General features: G+C 40.2%; 2 protein-coding genes and 1 long non-coding RNA gene across 6 annotated transcripts in view; all 3 read right to left on the reverse strand.

The window, feature by feature from the left end:
* On the reverse strand, positions 1 to 2,200 carry LOC122845333. Its single transcript, XM_044141541.1, has 7 exons — positions 2,114 to 2,200; positions 1,917 to 2,033; positions 1,800 to 1,826; positions 1,599 to 1,685; positions 1,295 to 1,342; positions 1,136 to 1,192; positions 1 to 500 (listed from the first exon to the last, which is right to left on the reverse strand). Exons 1-7 carry the CDS (start codon positions 2,172 to 2,174, stop codon positions 244 to 246), a joined length of 654 nt encoding a protein of 217 aa, XP_043997476.1. The 5' UTR covers positions 2,175 to 2,200; the 3' UTR covers positions 1 to 243.
* Positions 2,201 to 10,911: 8,711 nt separating this feature from the next.
* LOC122845334 lies at positions 10,912 to 14,887 on the reverse strand. The gene is made up of 2 exons (XR_006373013.1): positions 14,738 to 14,887; positions 10,912 to 14,681 (listed from the first exon to the last, which is right to left on the reverse strand). It is a non-coding gene; the product is annotated as an uncharacterized LOC122845334 (long non-coding RNA).
* A 63-nt stretch (positions 14,888 to 14,950) lies between these two features.
* Positions 14,951 to 16,415, reverse strand: part of LOC122845335 (HMG box transcription factor BBX) — a 28,267-nt gene continuing 26,802 nt past the window's right edge. For all 4 annotated transcript variants that reach the window (XM_044141543.1, XM_044141542.1, XM_044141544.1 and 1 more), the window contains 3 exons: positions 16,184 to 16,369; positions 15,330 to 15,522; positions 14,951 to 15,225 (listed from right to left, as the gene is read on the reverse strand). In XM_044141543.1, the coding sequence (XP_043997478.1) occupies positions 15,147 to 15,225; positions 15,330 to 15,522; positions 16,184 to 16,369 (458 nt within the window). In that variant the 3' untranslated portion in view covers positions 14,951 to 15,146. The remainder of the gene's footprint in view (positions 15,226 to 15,329; positions 15,523 to 16,183; positions 16,370 to 16,415) is intronic.

Consider the following 16,415-nt stretch of genomic DNA (forward strand, 5'->3'; position numbering starts at 1 on the left):
ACCAACTTAGAAATCAGAGCACATTATAGAAAACAACTCCAAAAATAAACAAGCAAACAAAACCAAAAAAAGGTGAAGCTTAAAAACAAAACACCTTCTCCTTTAAATGTTACTTTTAACAGCACATAATCTCTAATATAATGAGCCGTTTATACTCACCTAAGAGTTGAATTTCTGGGTTTTTATTTTTTTAAACAAAAGCATGCTTGAAAGTTCTTAAGGTTTTGTTTAGAGCATCTTGGCTCAAGATTTATCTGACTTTTTAGCTTTTTCTTTTTTCTTTTTGGACACACCACGATTTCTAACAAAGTCTCTTATGTTCCGAAGTGAGCGATTTATTAAAGCAGGATGTTCTGCCTGTTGACACTGTTGAATTTCAACAAAACTTGCCAGCTTCCCAGTGTCAATGTGTTTCTGAAAATGTTTCAACACCGCTGCAATTTCTGTAGGAGACCAGGGCCGTTTTTGATTTCTCTGAGGATGGTCCTTTTCAGGATAATCTACAAACAAGAGAGACTATTTTACTTTTTAAAATAAAAATCATATGTAGGAGTCTGCTATAAAAGTATGCTTGTGATAAAATTTTACATTCCTGTTCTGTTTATTGTGTTTATTGAAGACAACCCTTTGACAAATAGATTTCTCAACGTGCATTTAGTCACCACATGAATCAAATATGTATCCACTAAAATTATTTTCTCCAATTTTTTAAAATTATTAAATTAATTAGCAAGTTGTGATACACTGCATTTATTACACTTAGAAATCATGAAGCTACAGCCCTGGCGTCTAATATAAACTATCACTCAAAGCTTCATTTTATACTACACTGCAAGCTTTATGACCTGTCGTTATAGAACCAGGTCATGCTTATCATTCATATTCTGTCCTGTCCATTCTGGTTTTAAGCAGTTTATTACTTGATCATAATCAGCAACTAACTTTGTAAGATTGTTTCAGCCTTATTTTAAAAAAATTGCACAGTCCCAACCCCTTCTCTGCATGTTTCTTACTGGGCTTTTTAAAGCTCAGGATAATACTCAATTCTTGTAATATGTTATGATGAGCCTTAAAACAGTATCTCTAAACCATACCACTAAGTAAAGAGCCACCATGAATAGGAAGACAGTCATACCATCTTGTGGTTCTGGGGGTTTTTCAGTTGGTGGTGCAATAATCTCCGTTCCCTTTCCTACAATACATTAGTAATACTTCAGGTTAACAAAATAAAAGATACAACATTAATAATCAGGTACTAAATGTCCAATGAAAGGTTAATTGAAATAAGTCATACCAGAAGAGGTCCCAGGTAATTCAACAGGAGATTGAGGTTTTCTGCATCCTGTCAAATTAGAGATACAAAACAAGTTGTCTGCTATATTAGTCATAAGACTAACTGCACAGAAACCTAACCTTTAGCCAAAATTAAAAATTCTATATATATATATATATATATATATATATATATATATATATATATATATATATATATATATATATATATATATATATATATATATATATATATATATATATATATTACATTATTATATTGTGCAATGATTACTATGTTAAGTTATTGAAACTAAATTATTAACCGTGAGGTGGGGTGAGGGTTGTTAAGGTAGTCATATATTTTGCTGTGCCTGAAGGCTTCTCAGCAGATGGCATAGAGGATGTTCTCCCTAGAATATAGCATAAATACTTCAACAATGCTGTCAAGGAGGGTAAAGAAAACCTTAAGAAATGGCAAAATCTTCTAGCAATGAGTAACCAAAATTTAAAGAAAAACAAGGTACCTTGTGATGTCTCTTCTCCTAAACCATCTGTAATTGGATAAGTAAACAGAACACACCTGAATGTCTAATTTTAAAAACATGTAATATTGCATCAGGCATGACGATTGATATTCATACCACCAGAAGATTCATTAGATTCTTGATTTGTAGAGCATTGAGTATCATTTACAAGTGGGGATGGGTCACAATCAACCTCACTTTGTCCACTTTCAGTGTCAGTCAGTTCCAACTCATCTAAAAAAGAAAAATTAAAACCAGTTCAGTAACAAATAAAAATGCTAATCCAAACAAGTACATAGAATTTTGAAAAGTACCTTCAATTTCAATCTCCTCCAGTGTTTTGCCTTGCAGATTTGCCAAAGTCCCCCTTTCCATTGCCAGAAGCAATTTAGAAATTTTGCCAGTTGAGTCGTAGCCTCTGGTAGCCTGTAATACTCTCTATGAACACATATCATGTCCCAGAAAGTCTGCAACTTGGTCCAGTTGTGATTTCGAGGTTTAACACTTGGGACAATGTTGCAACATGCTTGCGAAGTTGTGTTGATCTTAAAAGTTCAGGGTTTTGTGCACCACTGTCATTTGCATAAACCCTCAGACAGTCTTGTCCTCTGTAAGGGGTTAGACAGTTGGGTCTAGCAAAAAGAAAGGTGTTTTGTGTCAATCAATCAATCAATCAATCAATCAATCAATCAATCAATCAATCAATCAATCAATCAATCAATCAATCAATCAATCAATCAATCAATCAATCAATCAATCAATCAATCAATCAATCAATCAAACTTTATTTGTATAGCACATTTCAGCAGCAAGGCATTTCAAAGTGCTTTACATCAAATCAAACACAAAAACACAATGCAACATAGAATCAACAATAAAAACACAACATCAAGTCAGATTCCATCATTAAGTTTATAATTGATTACGTTTCAAATAAAACTCTAAACAAGTGGGTTTTTAGTTGAGATTTAAAGGAAGTCAGTGTTTCAGCTGTTTTACAGTTTTCTGGAAGTTTGTTCCAGATTTTTGGTGCATAGATGCTGAATGCTGCTTCTCCTCGTTCGGTTCTGGTTCTGGGGATGCAGAGCAGAACCAGAAGACCTGAGAGTTCTGGAAGGTTGATACAACAACAGCAAATCTTTAATGTATTGTGGTGATAAACCATTCAGTGATTTATAAACTAACAACAATATTTTAAAGTCTATTCTTTGAGCTACAGCAGTGCTTCTCAATTATTTTCTGTCCCCCCCCCACCCCCCACTTCTAGGAAGAAGAAAACATATTAACATACAAGAGAATATAAAAAGAAAGAAATATGGACCAACTTACAACAAAGAATAGCTTCATTAACTGTAACAGAATAGATTTAAAGTGCATCTGAAATTCAAAAATAAAATAAAATCCTTAATTAAACTATTAACATTTTTGACTGATCATGTCAAACCATATGATACGGAAAAATAAAATTATATAAAATCAATAAATAATAATGCATTCAAACTGATCACCAACATTAACTCAGGAGCACAATATTAAAATAAACTTTAACCTGCAAAACAAAAATATATAAAATAATCTGTACTGATTTTTTTAAATCAAAGATGATGTCTGGATTAATGGCTACAATGAGCAAGTTTTGCAATGCACAGCTTTTTGAAGCGGGGTTTGAAGCAGGACACAGCAACTCTCAGCTCCTGCTCAATGTGTAGCTGGGATCTGTATTTGCTTTTCAGAGCAGCAACAGCAGAGAAGCCTCACACAAGTAAGAAGCTGCAAATGGAAGAAGAATGTGCACAGCTCTTTGTCCTAAGAGTGGATGTTGCTTCTCCACATTCAGCCAGAATTCACTCAGTGTCTGGGATGTGAAACTTAGTCTCAATATGGAGTCAGATGAGATGTCTATGAACTGCTCCTCCTCTGCAGAGCTAAAACCAGTTGGAGCTGGTGCATTAAAAGGATCTCTCACCCAGTCATACTGGGAACTGTTTTCAGGGAAGTACTTTGTAAAGAATCCCATCAGTAATGAAATATGCTGCTTAAAATATGGAATCACTGAGGTGGCATCATAGTCAGTAGTGTCAACAAATTCCTGCAGGTTCTCAAATGACTCAGTATTTCCTTCATCAAGTCACCTGCTGCCCCACATTGCAAGCTTTCGAATGAAAGAGCTGATCTTGTCTGTGACCTGAGGGAGGTGTTGATCTTTCCCTTGAAGCTGTAGATTTAGTTCATTGAGTTTTCCAAATATGTCACTCAGGTAGGCCAGTTTCATCAGAAAGTTCTCATCACTAAACTTTCTTGCAACTTCATACTTGTGCTCCTGCTCCAAAAACATTCTTATCTCCTCTCTGAGCTCAAAAACTCGGGATAACACTTTTCCTGGTGACAGCCACCTTGCCTCACTGTGAAACAGCACAGCTTGATGTTCAGCTCCCATCTCCTCACAGATAGCAGAGAAGACTCTTGTTTTTAGTGGTCTGGTCTTTATTAAATTGACTACACTTACAATGTCTGTCATAACCTCACTTAATTCAGAGGAAAGGTGCCTTGATGCCAGTGCTTCTCTGTGTATAACACAGTGTGTCCACTCAGCATGAGGTGAGGCCTTCTTGATGAGAGTCTGAAGTCCTTTTCTCATGGTCTGTGCTCCATCACTGCAAACACCAATGCAGTTCTCCCACTTTAGCCCATTATCAGTCAGGAAGCAGTCTAGCATAGAGCTCTTCAGCTGTGGCTCTGTCTCTGACATATTTACAAAAAAGTAGATCCTCGGCTCACACAGGGAATTTGTCATGTCAAAACTTACATAAGCAATAAACAAACAGTCTTTGTTGCCGTCAGTTGCTTCATCAAATTGTAAGGCAAAACATTTGTCTTTGAGTTTATCTACCAGCTGTTCTTTAAGATCATCAGCAATGTCATTTATATGTCTAGCAACAGTGTCATTGGACAGAGGGATAGTTTTTATTTTTGCAGCACTTGCATCATCCAGCATGACAGAGACCATGTCTAATGCTGCAGGCAGTATCAGCTCCTCTCCTATGGTGTGTGGTTTTTTGCACTGAGCAATTTGGTACGCTACCTTATATGATGCCAACAACGCTCGCTGGTTTACTGAAGTAGCAGTCACAAAGCAGGATGATTGTTGGCAATATTCGGCACATTTTCGCTGAAAAACCTCAAGCGGCTTATTAGCGTGATTGGGGTGTAATGTCTTTAAGTGACGTCTTAATTTATTTGGCTTCATGCTGTCCGCTGCCAACATTTTAAGACACAGTAAGCACACCGGTCTTTCCTCATCTCCCACGGTAGTCACAGTGAAGCCAAGCGCTACATATGCTTCGTCATATTTCCTCGTCTTAAAGTCCCAGTTTTAAAGTCCCAGTGGAGAGACTTTAAAACTGGTGTTATGTGCTTTATCTTCCTGGTTTTAGTCAGAACTCCAGCAGCAGCATTCTGGATCAGCTGCAGCTGTTTGATTGATTTGTTGGACAGACCTGTGAAGAAGCTGTTGCAATAATCAATGCATGGATGAGTTTCTCTAGGTCTGGCTGAGACATTAGTCCTTTAATCCTGGAAATGTTATTCAGGTGATAGAAGGCTGACTTTGTTTATGTGGTTCTGGAGGTTCAGGTCAGAGTCCATCACTACTCCCAGGTTTCAGGCTGATCACTGGTTGTTAGTTTTAATAACTGAAGCTGTGCATTGACTGTAGATTTATAACTCTAGATCGTATCTCTTTAGGTCCAAAAAAAAAAACCACTTCAGTTTTGTTTCTGTTCAGCTGGAGAACGTTTTGGCACATCCACACATTTATCTGTTCTAAGCATCTGTTCAGTGATTGGATGGGGTCAAAGGTCACCTGGTGACATTGTAATGTAGAGCTGTGTGTCATCTGCATAGTTATGGTAGCTAATATTATTTCCTGTTATAACCAGAGCCAGTGGGAGCAATCTGAACTCAAGTGGTGTTCTGTTGTTGGACTTCTGTGCTCATCATGGATTGTCCATAATGAACACAATGTTCAAGCATAAGGGTGTCCATGTGTGCACTTGGCACCAGGACACCCTAGGCTGCAGTTCGATGATCGACTTTGTCGTCGTTTCATCTTATCTGCGACCGTATGTCTTGGACACTCGGGTGAAGAGAGGTGCAGAGCTGTCCACTGACCACTACCTGGTGGTGAGTTGGCTCGCTGGTGGGGGAGGATGCCAGTCAGACCAGGCAGGCCCAAACGTGTTGTGAGGGTCTGCTGGGAACGTCTGGCGGAATCCCCTGTGAGACGGAGCTTTAACTCCCATCTCCAGCAGAACTTCGAACACGTCCCGGGGGAGGTGGGGGACATGGAGTCTGAGTGGACCGTGTTCTGTGCCTCCATTGTCAAGGCAGCTCATCTGAGCTTGGCCGCAAGGTTGTCGGTGCCTGTCGTGGCGGCAACCCTCGAACCCGTTGGTGGACACCTTCGGTAAGGGAAGCCGTCAGGCTGAAGAAGGAGTCCTATCGGGCCTTTTTGGCCTGTGGGACTCCGGAAGCAGCTGATGGGTACCGGCGGGCGAAGCGGCATGCGGCTCGGGTGGTTGCTGAGGAAAAAATTCGGGCGTGGGAGGAATTTGGAGAGACCATGGAGAAAGACTTCCGTACGGCTTCGAGGTGATTCTGGTCCACCATCCGGCGTCTCAGGAGGGGGAAGCAGTGCAGCACCAACACTGTTTACAGTGGGGATGGTGTGCTGCTGACCTCAACTCGGGATGTTGTGGGCCAGTGGGCAGAGTACTTCGAAGACCTCCTCAATCCCACCAACGTGCCTTCTATTTTGGAAGCTGAGCCTGGGGACTCTGGGTTGGGCTCTCCAATCTCTGGGGTCGAGGTCACTGAGGTGGTCAAAAAGCTCCTTGGTGGCAGGGCCCTGGGGATGGATGAGATCTGCCCAGAGTTCCTTAAGGCTCTGGATGTTGTAGGGTTGTGTTGGCTAACGCGACTCTGCAATATCGCATGGACATCGGGGTCAGTTCCCCTGGATTGGCAGACTGGGGTGGTGGTCTTGCTCTTCAAAAAGGGGGACCGGAGGGTGTGCTCCAATTACAGGGGGGTCACACTCTTAAGCCTCCTTGTTAAGCCTAGTTGAACCTCGGATTCAGAAAGAGCAGTGTGGTTTTCGTCCTGGTTGTGGAACACAGGACCAGCTCTACACCCTCAGCAGGGTCCTGGAGGGTGCATGGGAGTTCACCCAACCAGTCTACATGTGTTTTGTGGACTTGGAGAAGGCGTTCGACCGTGTCCCTCGGGGAACTCTGTGGGGGGGTTCTCCAGGAGTATGGGGTACCGGGCTCCTTGATACGGGCTGTCAGGTCCCTGTATGACCGGTGTCAGAGTCTGGTCCACATTGCCGGCAGTAAGTCGGGCTCGTTTCCGGTGAGAGTTGGACTCCGCCAGGGCTGCCCTTTGTCACCGATTCTGTTCATTACTTTTATGGACAGAATTTCTAGGCGCAGCCAGAGTGTTGAGGGGATCCATTTTGGTGGCCTTAGGATTGGATCTCTGCTTTTTGCGGATGATGTGGTCCTATTGGCTTCATCAGATCGTGATCTGCAGCTCTCACTGGAGCGGTTCGCAGCCAAGTGTGAAGCGGCTGGGATGGCGATCAGTGCCAGGTCAGGGGGGGTGTCATGCCCCAAGTGGAGGAGTTCAAGTATCTTGGGATCTTGTTCACAAATGAGGGAAGAAGGGAGCGGGAGATCGACAGGCGGATTGGCGCAGCATCTGCCGTCAAGCGGGCGCTGTACCGGTCCGTCGTGGTGAAGAGAGAGCTGAGCCAAAAAGCGAAGCTCTCGATTTACCGGTCGATCTACGTTCCCACCCTCATCTATGGTCATGAGCTTTGGGTCATGACCGAAAGAACGAGATCACGGATACAAGCGGCCGAAATGGGTTTTCTCCATAGGGTGTCTGGGCTCTCCTTTAGAAATAGGGTGAGAAGCTCAGTCATCCGGGAGGGACTCAGAGTAGAGCCGCTGCTCCTTCACGTCGAGAGGGGCCAGTTGAAGTGGCTCGGGCATCTGGTCAGGATGCCTCCTGGATGCCTCCCTGGTGAGGTGTTCCGGGCACGTCCCACCGGGAGGAGACCCCGGGGAAGACCCAGGACACACTGGAGGGACTATGTCTCTCTGCTGGCCTGGGAACGCCTTGGGATTCCTCCGGAGGAGCTGGAAGAAGTGGCTGGGGAGAGGGAAGTCTGGGCCTCCCTTCTGAAGCTGCTACCCCCGCGACTCGACCCCGGATAAGCGGAAGAAGATGGATGGATGGATGGATGGATGGAGGTCCATAACTCTGTTAATAACAGCAGGTTATCTGCTGTTTCTGTTAATCTGAAAAATCTGAGAATTGTCAGATTATCAGTCTCATATTATACTGTTATGACACAGGGATAGTTTTAAGAAATCTGTAAAAGACATTTTTTCTGTAAGTTACAAACTTCAGCCTTAACCAGGAGTTACCAAAAGAAAATCAAATAAAACTAACATAAAATGTATCTCTCTCACACACAGACAGGTTTAACAGAAGTTATTTTAATAGGTGTTGTACAAGGAATAGTTGTGTCATCAAACAGTGTTCTGACAGCAATGTGGGTTTGATAAGGACAAGGGGGATCCCACAATACAATGGGAATACAGTAAGGCAAGGCAGCACTAAACAAATTGGGCTTTAACAATCAAAATAGCACATCATGAAGAACATTGTTTACATAATGCATGGCAAGCACATGGTTAATAATGTCAATTGATCTACAACTTATCAGTTAGGTAGCCATTGAAAACCATCATTGCAAACTTAGGTTAAAAATAAGGAAGGCGTAATCTACATTCTAGTTAAGGACAAATGATCTCATACATGATTATGTATAAGCTAATATATATAATGCTTTTCTTCCTGTTTGAAATTTGTCTAAACTTTGAAAAGCTATAAATAAGCTAAAACTCACACACAAATATTCTGCTTGCAGGATTGTCCCCACTTTTGAACCAAACCAGAGAAAGATTACCCCAAAACTCAATGCAACAGTCAATAGTTGTCAGTTTCATGGATGCTCACATGCTCCAAGAAGTCATTTGGGCATACTCATCGCACTTCCACTGAATTAACAGTGCAGCAGCTGTCCTTACATCAATTGTTAGAACAAAATATGCACAGAAGCAACAGTATACCGTCATAGCATACCTACGGTACAATCAAGGCTGAATTAGAAAAATATAGGTAGAAAATGATTACATTCAAGAAGACAGTACTAGCACAAAAGGGCATTATAGTTGATCTTTGTAACTAATATAAGAATTTTGAACCTTAAAGAAGCATTTTTAAATAGAAAAGTCAAGAGGATGAAGGGCTAATCTGTAGATGTGCAGTTTTTACTCGATGGAGCAATTCCCAAACTATATTGAGTGGATGAAATATATTTTTTTTATTTTTTGTTTAACGACCATGATCATTTTGGTTTGGGTCATAAGGTGCAAATACTTTATATTCCTTGTGTTGAGGTTGAGTCAAACTCTGAATTCAAAAACAAACATAATTTCATTAGATAATCACAATGAATTGTACTGATGTTACCTGAAGATTCAAACACCTAAAAAATCCAGTGCAACAGTTACGCTAGCATGATTTCTATTTCCTCCAACAAGATTTCCCTTCGAACCATACCATTCATTTTCTTTGGCAAATGTCAATAAACTCACTTGCTGTAAGGAGGTATATTCCTTTAAGAAGGTAGGGTGTTGAGGGTCGATGTGGACACACAGGCGCAGGGGACTCCTTATTTCCAACAAAACAAAAGCGCACATGTTTTTCAATTCTGTTTCAATGATGGAAGTTTCTTACACCTGAAAATATTTAATATACTGATTCTTATTAAAATTATGACAAACTGTAGTTTGGTTCTCTGTAGTCTATTGTGCTACTCTGTTGTATTTTAAACCCAATCGAGCAATTCCAGGTTGGTTGCAGTACAGCATTATTTGCAGACTAACAAAGACATGAACAAACATTATTATCAGGTCTGAACATTGTGATTTAAGAAATCAAAATGGGTTTCTAAAAGCCATTTTGATTGACATTCCATAGCAAAAAGCGTTTTTAGGACATACACCAGCTGCAGGGCTAACAGGACTAGCGTAGCCTAGCCTATCTAAATTGCAGTAGAATTGTATCTAGAATGTGGTCATGGAAGTATTGGTCTACACACAGAGGAACAAAGAGCTCCAGGGGAAGGAGGTGTGGCTGTTGGTCATGGTAAAAACTGCACACAGGTTTTTTTCTGTTTGTATCAATGAGCTTGTGAAGATTCCAGCAAATCTGGAAAGACAACAACCTGCATTGCTGAAATAGAAACAGGGACTTTGGAATGAAATGACTCTTATTGAACATATATATATATATATATATATATATATATATATATATATATATATATATATATATATATATATATATATATATATATATATATATATATATACTCTGAGCAACAAAAACAGAAATCAGCTACATGCCTTGCCTCCACTAGCCCTAGCTAGCTTTATTGTATTATGAAACAAATCAGACTAAAACACTGGATAGTTTACACTATGAAGCAGGTTCCTTCAGTAGATTGGGTAAAACTAACCCAAACAGTAAGGATGATGTTTACTGACTTGATCACCTCAGCACTTGCTGGACATCTAAAACAAGCAGAGTTGTACTGACATGATAAATAATAACATAAAACTAAATGAAATAAAGCTGAAAAGCAATTTAGCACAAAAGAAACAATGCAAAAGAATGGATGCATGAAAAAAACTTGGCCACTGTACAGCTACAGCCATATTTATTATTTCTAAATGTATCATTTGTTATGAGATATAAAGGCACAAATTAATTTTCTTCAATAGATACTATTCAGAAAGATCTAAATGTTTACCTTTAGGTTCTTTTAAAGTCTTGCCTTAATACTTTATTAAAGTGTTAAATATTTACTTACCATAGTAGGACTGCAAAAGAGCTTCTCTATTCTTTGTCAGGCGAATGCAACCTTTAGAATCCAAGAAGCCATTTTTGCCATCAGTCCAGATAGAATGTGTTGAAAATTTTGCATGATACTTTGAAAAAAGACCATCTACTTTTTTCAACAAATATATATTTTGAAATTTGCTGTCAAATTTATTTCCATTTTCAGGTTGTAAAATAATAATAAAAGAAACTTGTGCCAAAAGATGAGTGATACATAATGATAATATTTTCAAAGAAAAAATTGATTTGACTAATTCTGTTGCATTTATCTCCATTCACTTGTACTGCAGAGAGAGAGCTGGTGGTTATCTGCAGCAGTGGTCAGCTGCTGGGGATGAACCAACTGGCCAGGGCCAAGGTTTAATTAGGATTCTATTTCATTTAATCGTTTACATCCTTCGCTGCCATAACTTTTAATAACATATTGGAAATTATTAAAAGCTTATTCACATAAGACTTTAATTTAATTTCTTATCTAATGAAAACACCGCATTTGCAAATTGTGTTGTTTTTTTTTTATGTTCGCAGAATATAAACAAAGATTTGTGCACATTTGTAATGGAAATATAGCTACTGGGCAAGGGGCAGAGTAGGCCCTGGACAGGTCCAGTCCCTCACTGGGCAATACAGACACACATAGGACAAACAATCATCCACACTCACAATAAGAGCAATTTGGAGAGACCAGTTAACATAACCTTCTACTGCAAAATCTATATATAACTTTAACCAAAGTTATGAAGCCATTTTGGAATATCCAAAGTGCTAAATGCAGCTCAGGAGCAATATGTTGCAGACCCCTGAAAAAACTATTAATAGAAAAGAGCAAACTTAAAATTGTTTGTGTCAAAGTCGGGTGACGGTTGTATACTACTGTCTATTTCATTCATTTTCCCCGTTGTGTGCACTGATTGGTGGAATTCTCCTGCTTCGGCGTAGGGAAGATTTCAAGCATACAGATAACGCAGGTAAGAAGACAAAATCATGAACTGAACCTGAAGATGCCTCAAAAGGCCACTAAACTTGCTTCACAGTGCAGACTGCTGTTTTTTTCATGTGGAAACTACAGTTAACTCGATTCAGAAGGTCAAAGACACGACGGTGGTAAAGAACCCTGTGGCTAGTGGCGGCATTGCTTTACTTTTCCATGTGGAATTTAAATTTCATCATTTTGATTTCAAATTAGTGCAGTTTGAAACTGAATACATAAGCAGTGAATACTCCGTGGAAATTATGCAGACAAGAAATTCAAATCTTTTTCTCAAGTAGAGAGAAAACTTCATTCCACTGTTTAAATATGCTAAACAGTGGATGACAAATCTGCTTCAGGGTTTTGTGGTGGCAAACAGTGTGCAGGTGGGAGGGTTAAGGCTAGATTCTAGTTCTGAGAAGCCGGCTTTAAAAACAGATACCTGACTTCCAGGGACACTGAACAGAAAGATAAGCAACAGCAAAGTCCTCTGCTATTATGAACTCTAGTTCATATGTAGGGGAATGAATTTCTCTCAACATTCAGTCCAACATTAGTTGACACAAACTTTGCTTCAACTAAAACATCTTCTTATAAATACAAAATGCTCATTGATAATACAGACTAGGACACTAAATTAGTATATCACCAAAATAAACTGAGCAAGTAGTTGTTAAAACTGGGCTGTTTTTACATAAAAAAAAGTTTTTTAAATCTTTGCTAAAACTGTCAGTTTGTCCTGACAGTAAACTATGAGCCAGTGAAAAGATCGATCTTCTCTGAGCTACTGTTGCTGTCTGAAGAAATGCAGCGCTCCCAACCAGAAACAACCAGTCAGAGCCAGGAGGAAGGTCTTATATAATATATCAGTACATGTCGGTATATATTATATACAGTGAACCCTCGTTTTTCGTGGGGGTTACATTCCGAAAAGAACCCGTGAGGCGAAATCTGTGAAGTAGTTACCTTTATTTTTTACAATTATTATAAAGCATGATTAAATACTCTACATTGAAACCAAAGAACAAAATGTGTTTTCAGGCCTAAGCATTCTTTTTAACAAATAGAACGTTTTGTTACGAATAACTACAGTAAAATAATCATTTAAATCATCAATACGAAGTACAGTAGGACAGATTGTGACTGGCATATTTCACTGTTCCTCTGACTGTGACGCTGCGGCCTCACTCTGCTCTCTAGTGCTTTTTCTTCTGAAGCCTGTGGTGCAGGTGTGTGTTTTTTGAGAGAAGAACATAGTTATTGGTAGTTGTTGATGCTTTTTTTTCTTCTGGGCAAAAATATTTGCCAAAATTTTTCAAGCTGTATTATTTAAATACCATAACGTTATTGGCACACAGGTAGAGAAGAAGCATGGAGACTGTTTAGCCAATCAGGACGCAGAACACAATGCACTGTGAAAAAAAAAACTGCACAAAAAAAATTGCAAAGCAGCAAGGCTGTGAAAGGTGAAACGTGTTATAGCGAGGGCTCACTGTATATCAATAAAACGAGGTTGATATGTTATATGATTGATGACAATCAATCATATAACATATCAACCTCGTTCTCATGGTGCTAATGGCCAAGAAACAACTAACCTAACTGTTCCATCTTGACATCATAGGTGGTCTGATAGGGACAAGCTGTAGGAGAGCAGAGAGCAAGGGGGCAGGGGGTGAGTGCAGTGCATACACTAGAGTGTTTGACAGCGCTAAGACCCTCCTCCTGGCTGTAATTGGTTGTTCCTGACTGAGTTGTGTATTTCTGCAGTTTGCATTGGGAGAAGGCAGAGGAACTCAATTGTTTTCACAGATTATTTGTCTCATACCACACTGTCACAACAGTTTCAACAAATATGTAAAAAACCCATTTTTTTACAAGAGTAACATACCACAGCTTTAAAGGAAGTCTGTCATGATCATTTACCCTGGTTAGAAGTTCTTTTGGGATGAAGCTGGAGGCAAAGAAGCTTTTCCACATACAAATGTGTTCAGAGAGGTGTGGGAACTATTCATCAGGTAAAAAACAACAAACACGACTGCAAGTCAAAAGCACTTTCACAGCCCCATTTCAAAAATTAGGTCTTTTCAGTCACACTTAGCCTCCAAAATGGCTTCCTTATAACAGTATACAAGAAATCTATAGGAACCACCTTTAAAAAGGAAGCCATGCAAAGAGGAAAGCTTGGTTTTTTTGCACAGACTAATCAGGTGTAAATATAGTAGGTGTTTCTTTTCAGTGGCGGTGCTAAACAGTACATAGTGACTGCAGCCACAAAATGTGCCATTGTTGATGTTTTCATTACCGTACATATGGAACACATCAGTGTAGATAGATCTTTTGTGCATGTGGCTGTTGGGAGTGATCCGTGTCACACTGCGGTACACAGCAGCAACAGCTTGCAAAAATTGAAGGATCACTGAGGATTCCTGACAGATGAACCAAATCCTCAAATGCTTCTTTCTGCCCAAACTCAGGATCTTCTGACCAGAGATACTGACAACCAAGAAGCAATTCACAAAGCTCCTTCCAAAAGCTAAGAGCCCATCTCTCTTCAAGTTGTGATGTATGTGGAACTGTGATGGAAGTATATAAATGGCCCCCTTTAAATCCAAAAACTATTGACAAAGGGATGATTTTAGTTTGCATAACACAGGAGCTGTTGGCCTGCTGCTCGGCAACAGACCAACAGCTCCAATGTTCTTATGACCATTTTTCTCAAAGCAGCTAGTGCGTTTGAGAAAACAGTCTACCTGAAAGTCCACCTTACCTACTCTACTTGTTTCTCAACAACTGGACTGTACTGACCACCACTTACTGTAGGGAATTCACTGAGTGTCAAGTACATAATCCATTGAATACACAAAGCTATCCTTTGAGAAAAGCATTCTCCCTGAAGCCTAACAGAGGCTCAGGATGAAACACTGACCTTTGAGAAAAGCATTCTCCCTGAAGCCTAACAGAGGCTCAGGATGAAACACTGAGAGAGACACCAACAGAGAAGGGCCAGGCGGGGCGGGAGGGGAGAGGAGGAGAGGAGAGGAGAAGAGAGGAGAGGAGAGGAGAGGAGAGGAAAGGAGAGGAGGAGGAGGAGGAGGAGGAGGAGAGGAGGGAGGAGGAGGAGGAGGAGGAGGAGGAGGAGGAGGAGGAGGAGGAGGAGAGGAGAGGAGAGGAGAGGAGAGGAGAGGAGAGGAGAGGGTTTCTTTCCCCATATATTAGATTCAAGCAAAATCAGAGTCTGGAGTTTGTCCAAGCCTTCCAAACAAACAACCTCTCAGGAAAGCAAAGCTTCACTACTACTGTTCATGTCATCTTCTTCCAGAAGCAGCAGCATCACTTCACTGATCAGCGCAGGATATGAGAACCGGAGTTTGTACAAGTTCTTTCTTCTGGCTTTGAGCTAAGCTTCTCTGGCCTCTGAAATATGGACATGAGACAGGACAAGCATTACAAGCCCACCAAGACACCTCATGTTGTTATTCATCTACTGAACAATATATGAGGAAAGCCCAAGCTCTGACCTGTGAACATTTTCCATGGCTGCTACCTCAGCAAGGGCTGCCAAACTGAAGAAAGCAGGTAACTCTGGTGGTAAGGTGTTCCGCCCTGTCTCCTCTGCTGTGGGACTGCGGTAGCACCTTTTGTCATTGCATAAATTCTGTTGGTTTAATGGCTTCTTATCCTGTTCCTGGTTTAGATCCATAGCTTTGTTTTCTGTAAAAAAATAAAAATAAATAAATAAATAAATAAAAATCATATGAACATATCTAAAAATTACCAAAACACACAGTTCACTTATTGCATGATTTAGGGAGAATATACTGTATCTTGAATCAGCCAAATGTTACTTTATAGTGTAGTATGTCAATCATAGTGAAGCCCCAGACATATATTTAGTCCAAGAGTATTTATGCTGATGTGACAAAATGGACATCAGACATAATTTCACCCCTTCCCTTTTTCTTACTTTATTTAAAGACTGCTAACTATACTCTTAAGCTGCACTTCTACTTGAAAAGAGAGATGCATTAAACTGCAGTTACAGCAGTTCGCCACCAGTTGGCACATGGAGCACGGTGAGCACTTCTGACTCAGGGAGCCAAAGGTAATTTAGTGCAGTAACTGCTGGTCAGTGGAGGCGCTCACTGTCGCGCTTGCCTGTTAACAGTGTTCATCAAATAAAAGAACTTGCAAAAAACACACTGATTAATCATTAAGTGTGCAACACTGACTTTTTTTGTTATTATTTAAATGACTAGAAACTCCTCAGTCCAACAACACAAGTCCATTTTCTTTTCTCTCGCTGGTCAAGTTAAAATTTTAAATCCCAGACCAGAAGCACAACGATTCATAAATGAAGTACCTGAGAACTCACCTTCAGCTGCAGAAACACTGCCATCAGCCGTGCGCACCAAGTGTGTAATCCTGGACTTCCTAGCCTTCCTCTTCTGGCTGCCAACTAGCATCTCCATGCTGGAGGCACCATGGATGTCAGGGAACATGGAAGCAGAGGGCGGAACTTTTGAAACTGAATCCAGCTGCCAGCAGTTACTCTGTTCCACTGCAACAATGCACAAAACAAATATCAAACATCAGACCAACATAAG

Source organism: Gambusia affinis, linkage group LG15 (assembly GCF_019740435.1).
Source record: "Gambusia affinis linkage group LG15, SWU_Gaff_1.0, whole genome shotgun sequence".
NCBI lineage: Eukaryota > Metazoa > Chordata > Actinopteri > Cyprinodontiformes > Poeciliidae > Gambusia > Gambusia affinis.

Bases quoted from the DNA above. Each gene is read 5' to 3' on its own strand.
- LOC122845333 (XM_044141541.1), bottom strand. From the start codon at position 2,174: ATGGAAAGGGGGACTTTGGCAAATCTGCAAGGCAAAACACTGGAGGAG. The intron at 1,827-1,916 runs GTATGAATATCA...ATCCAATTACAG, and splicing joins ATCTAATGAATCTTCTGGTG to ATGGTTTAGGAGAAGAGACA. The intron at 501-1,135 runs GTATGACTGTCT...TCTTGTTTGTAG, and splicing joins ACCCCCAGAACCACAAGATG to ATTATCCTGAAAAGGACCAT.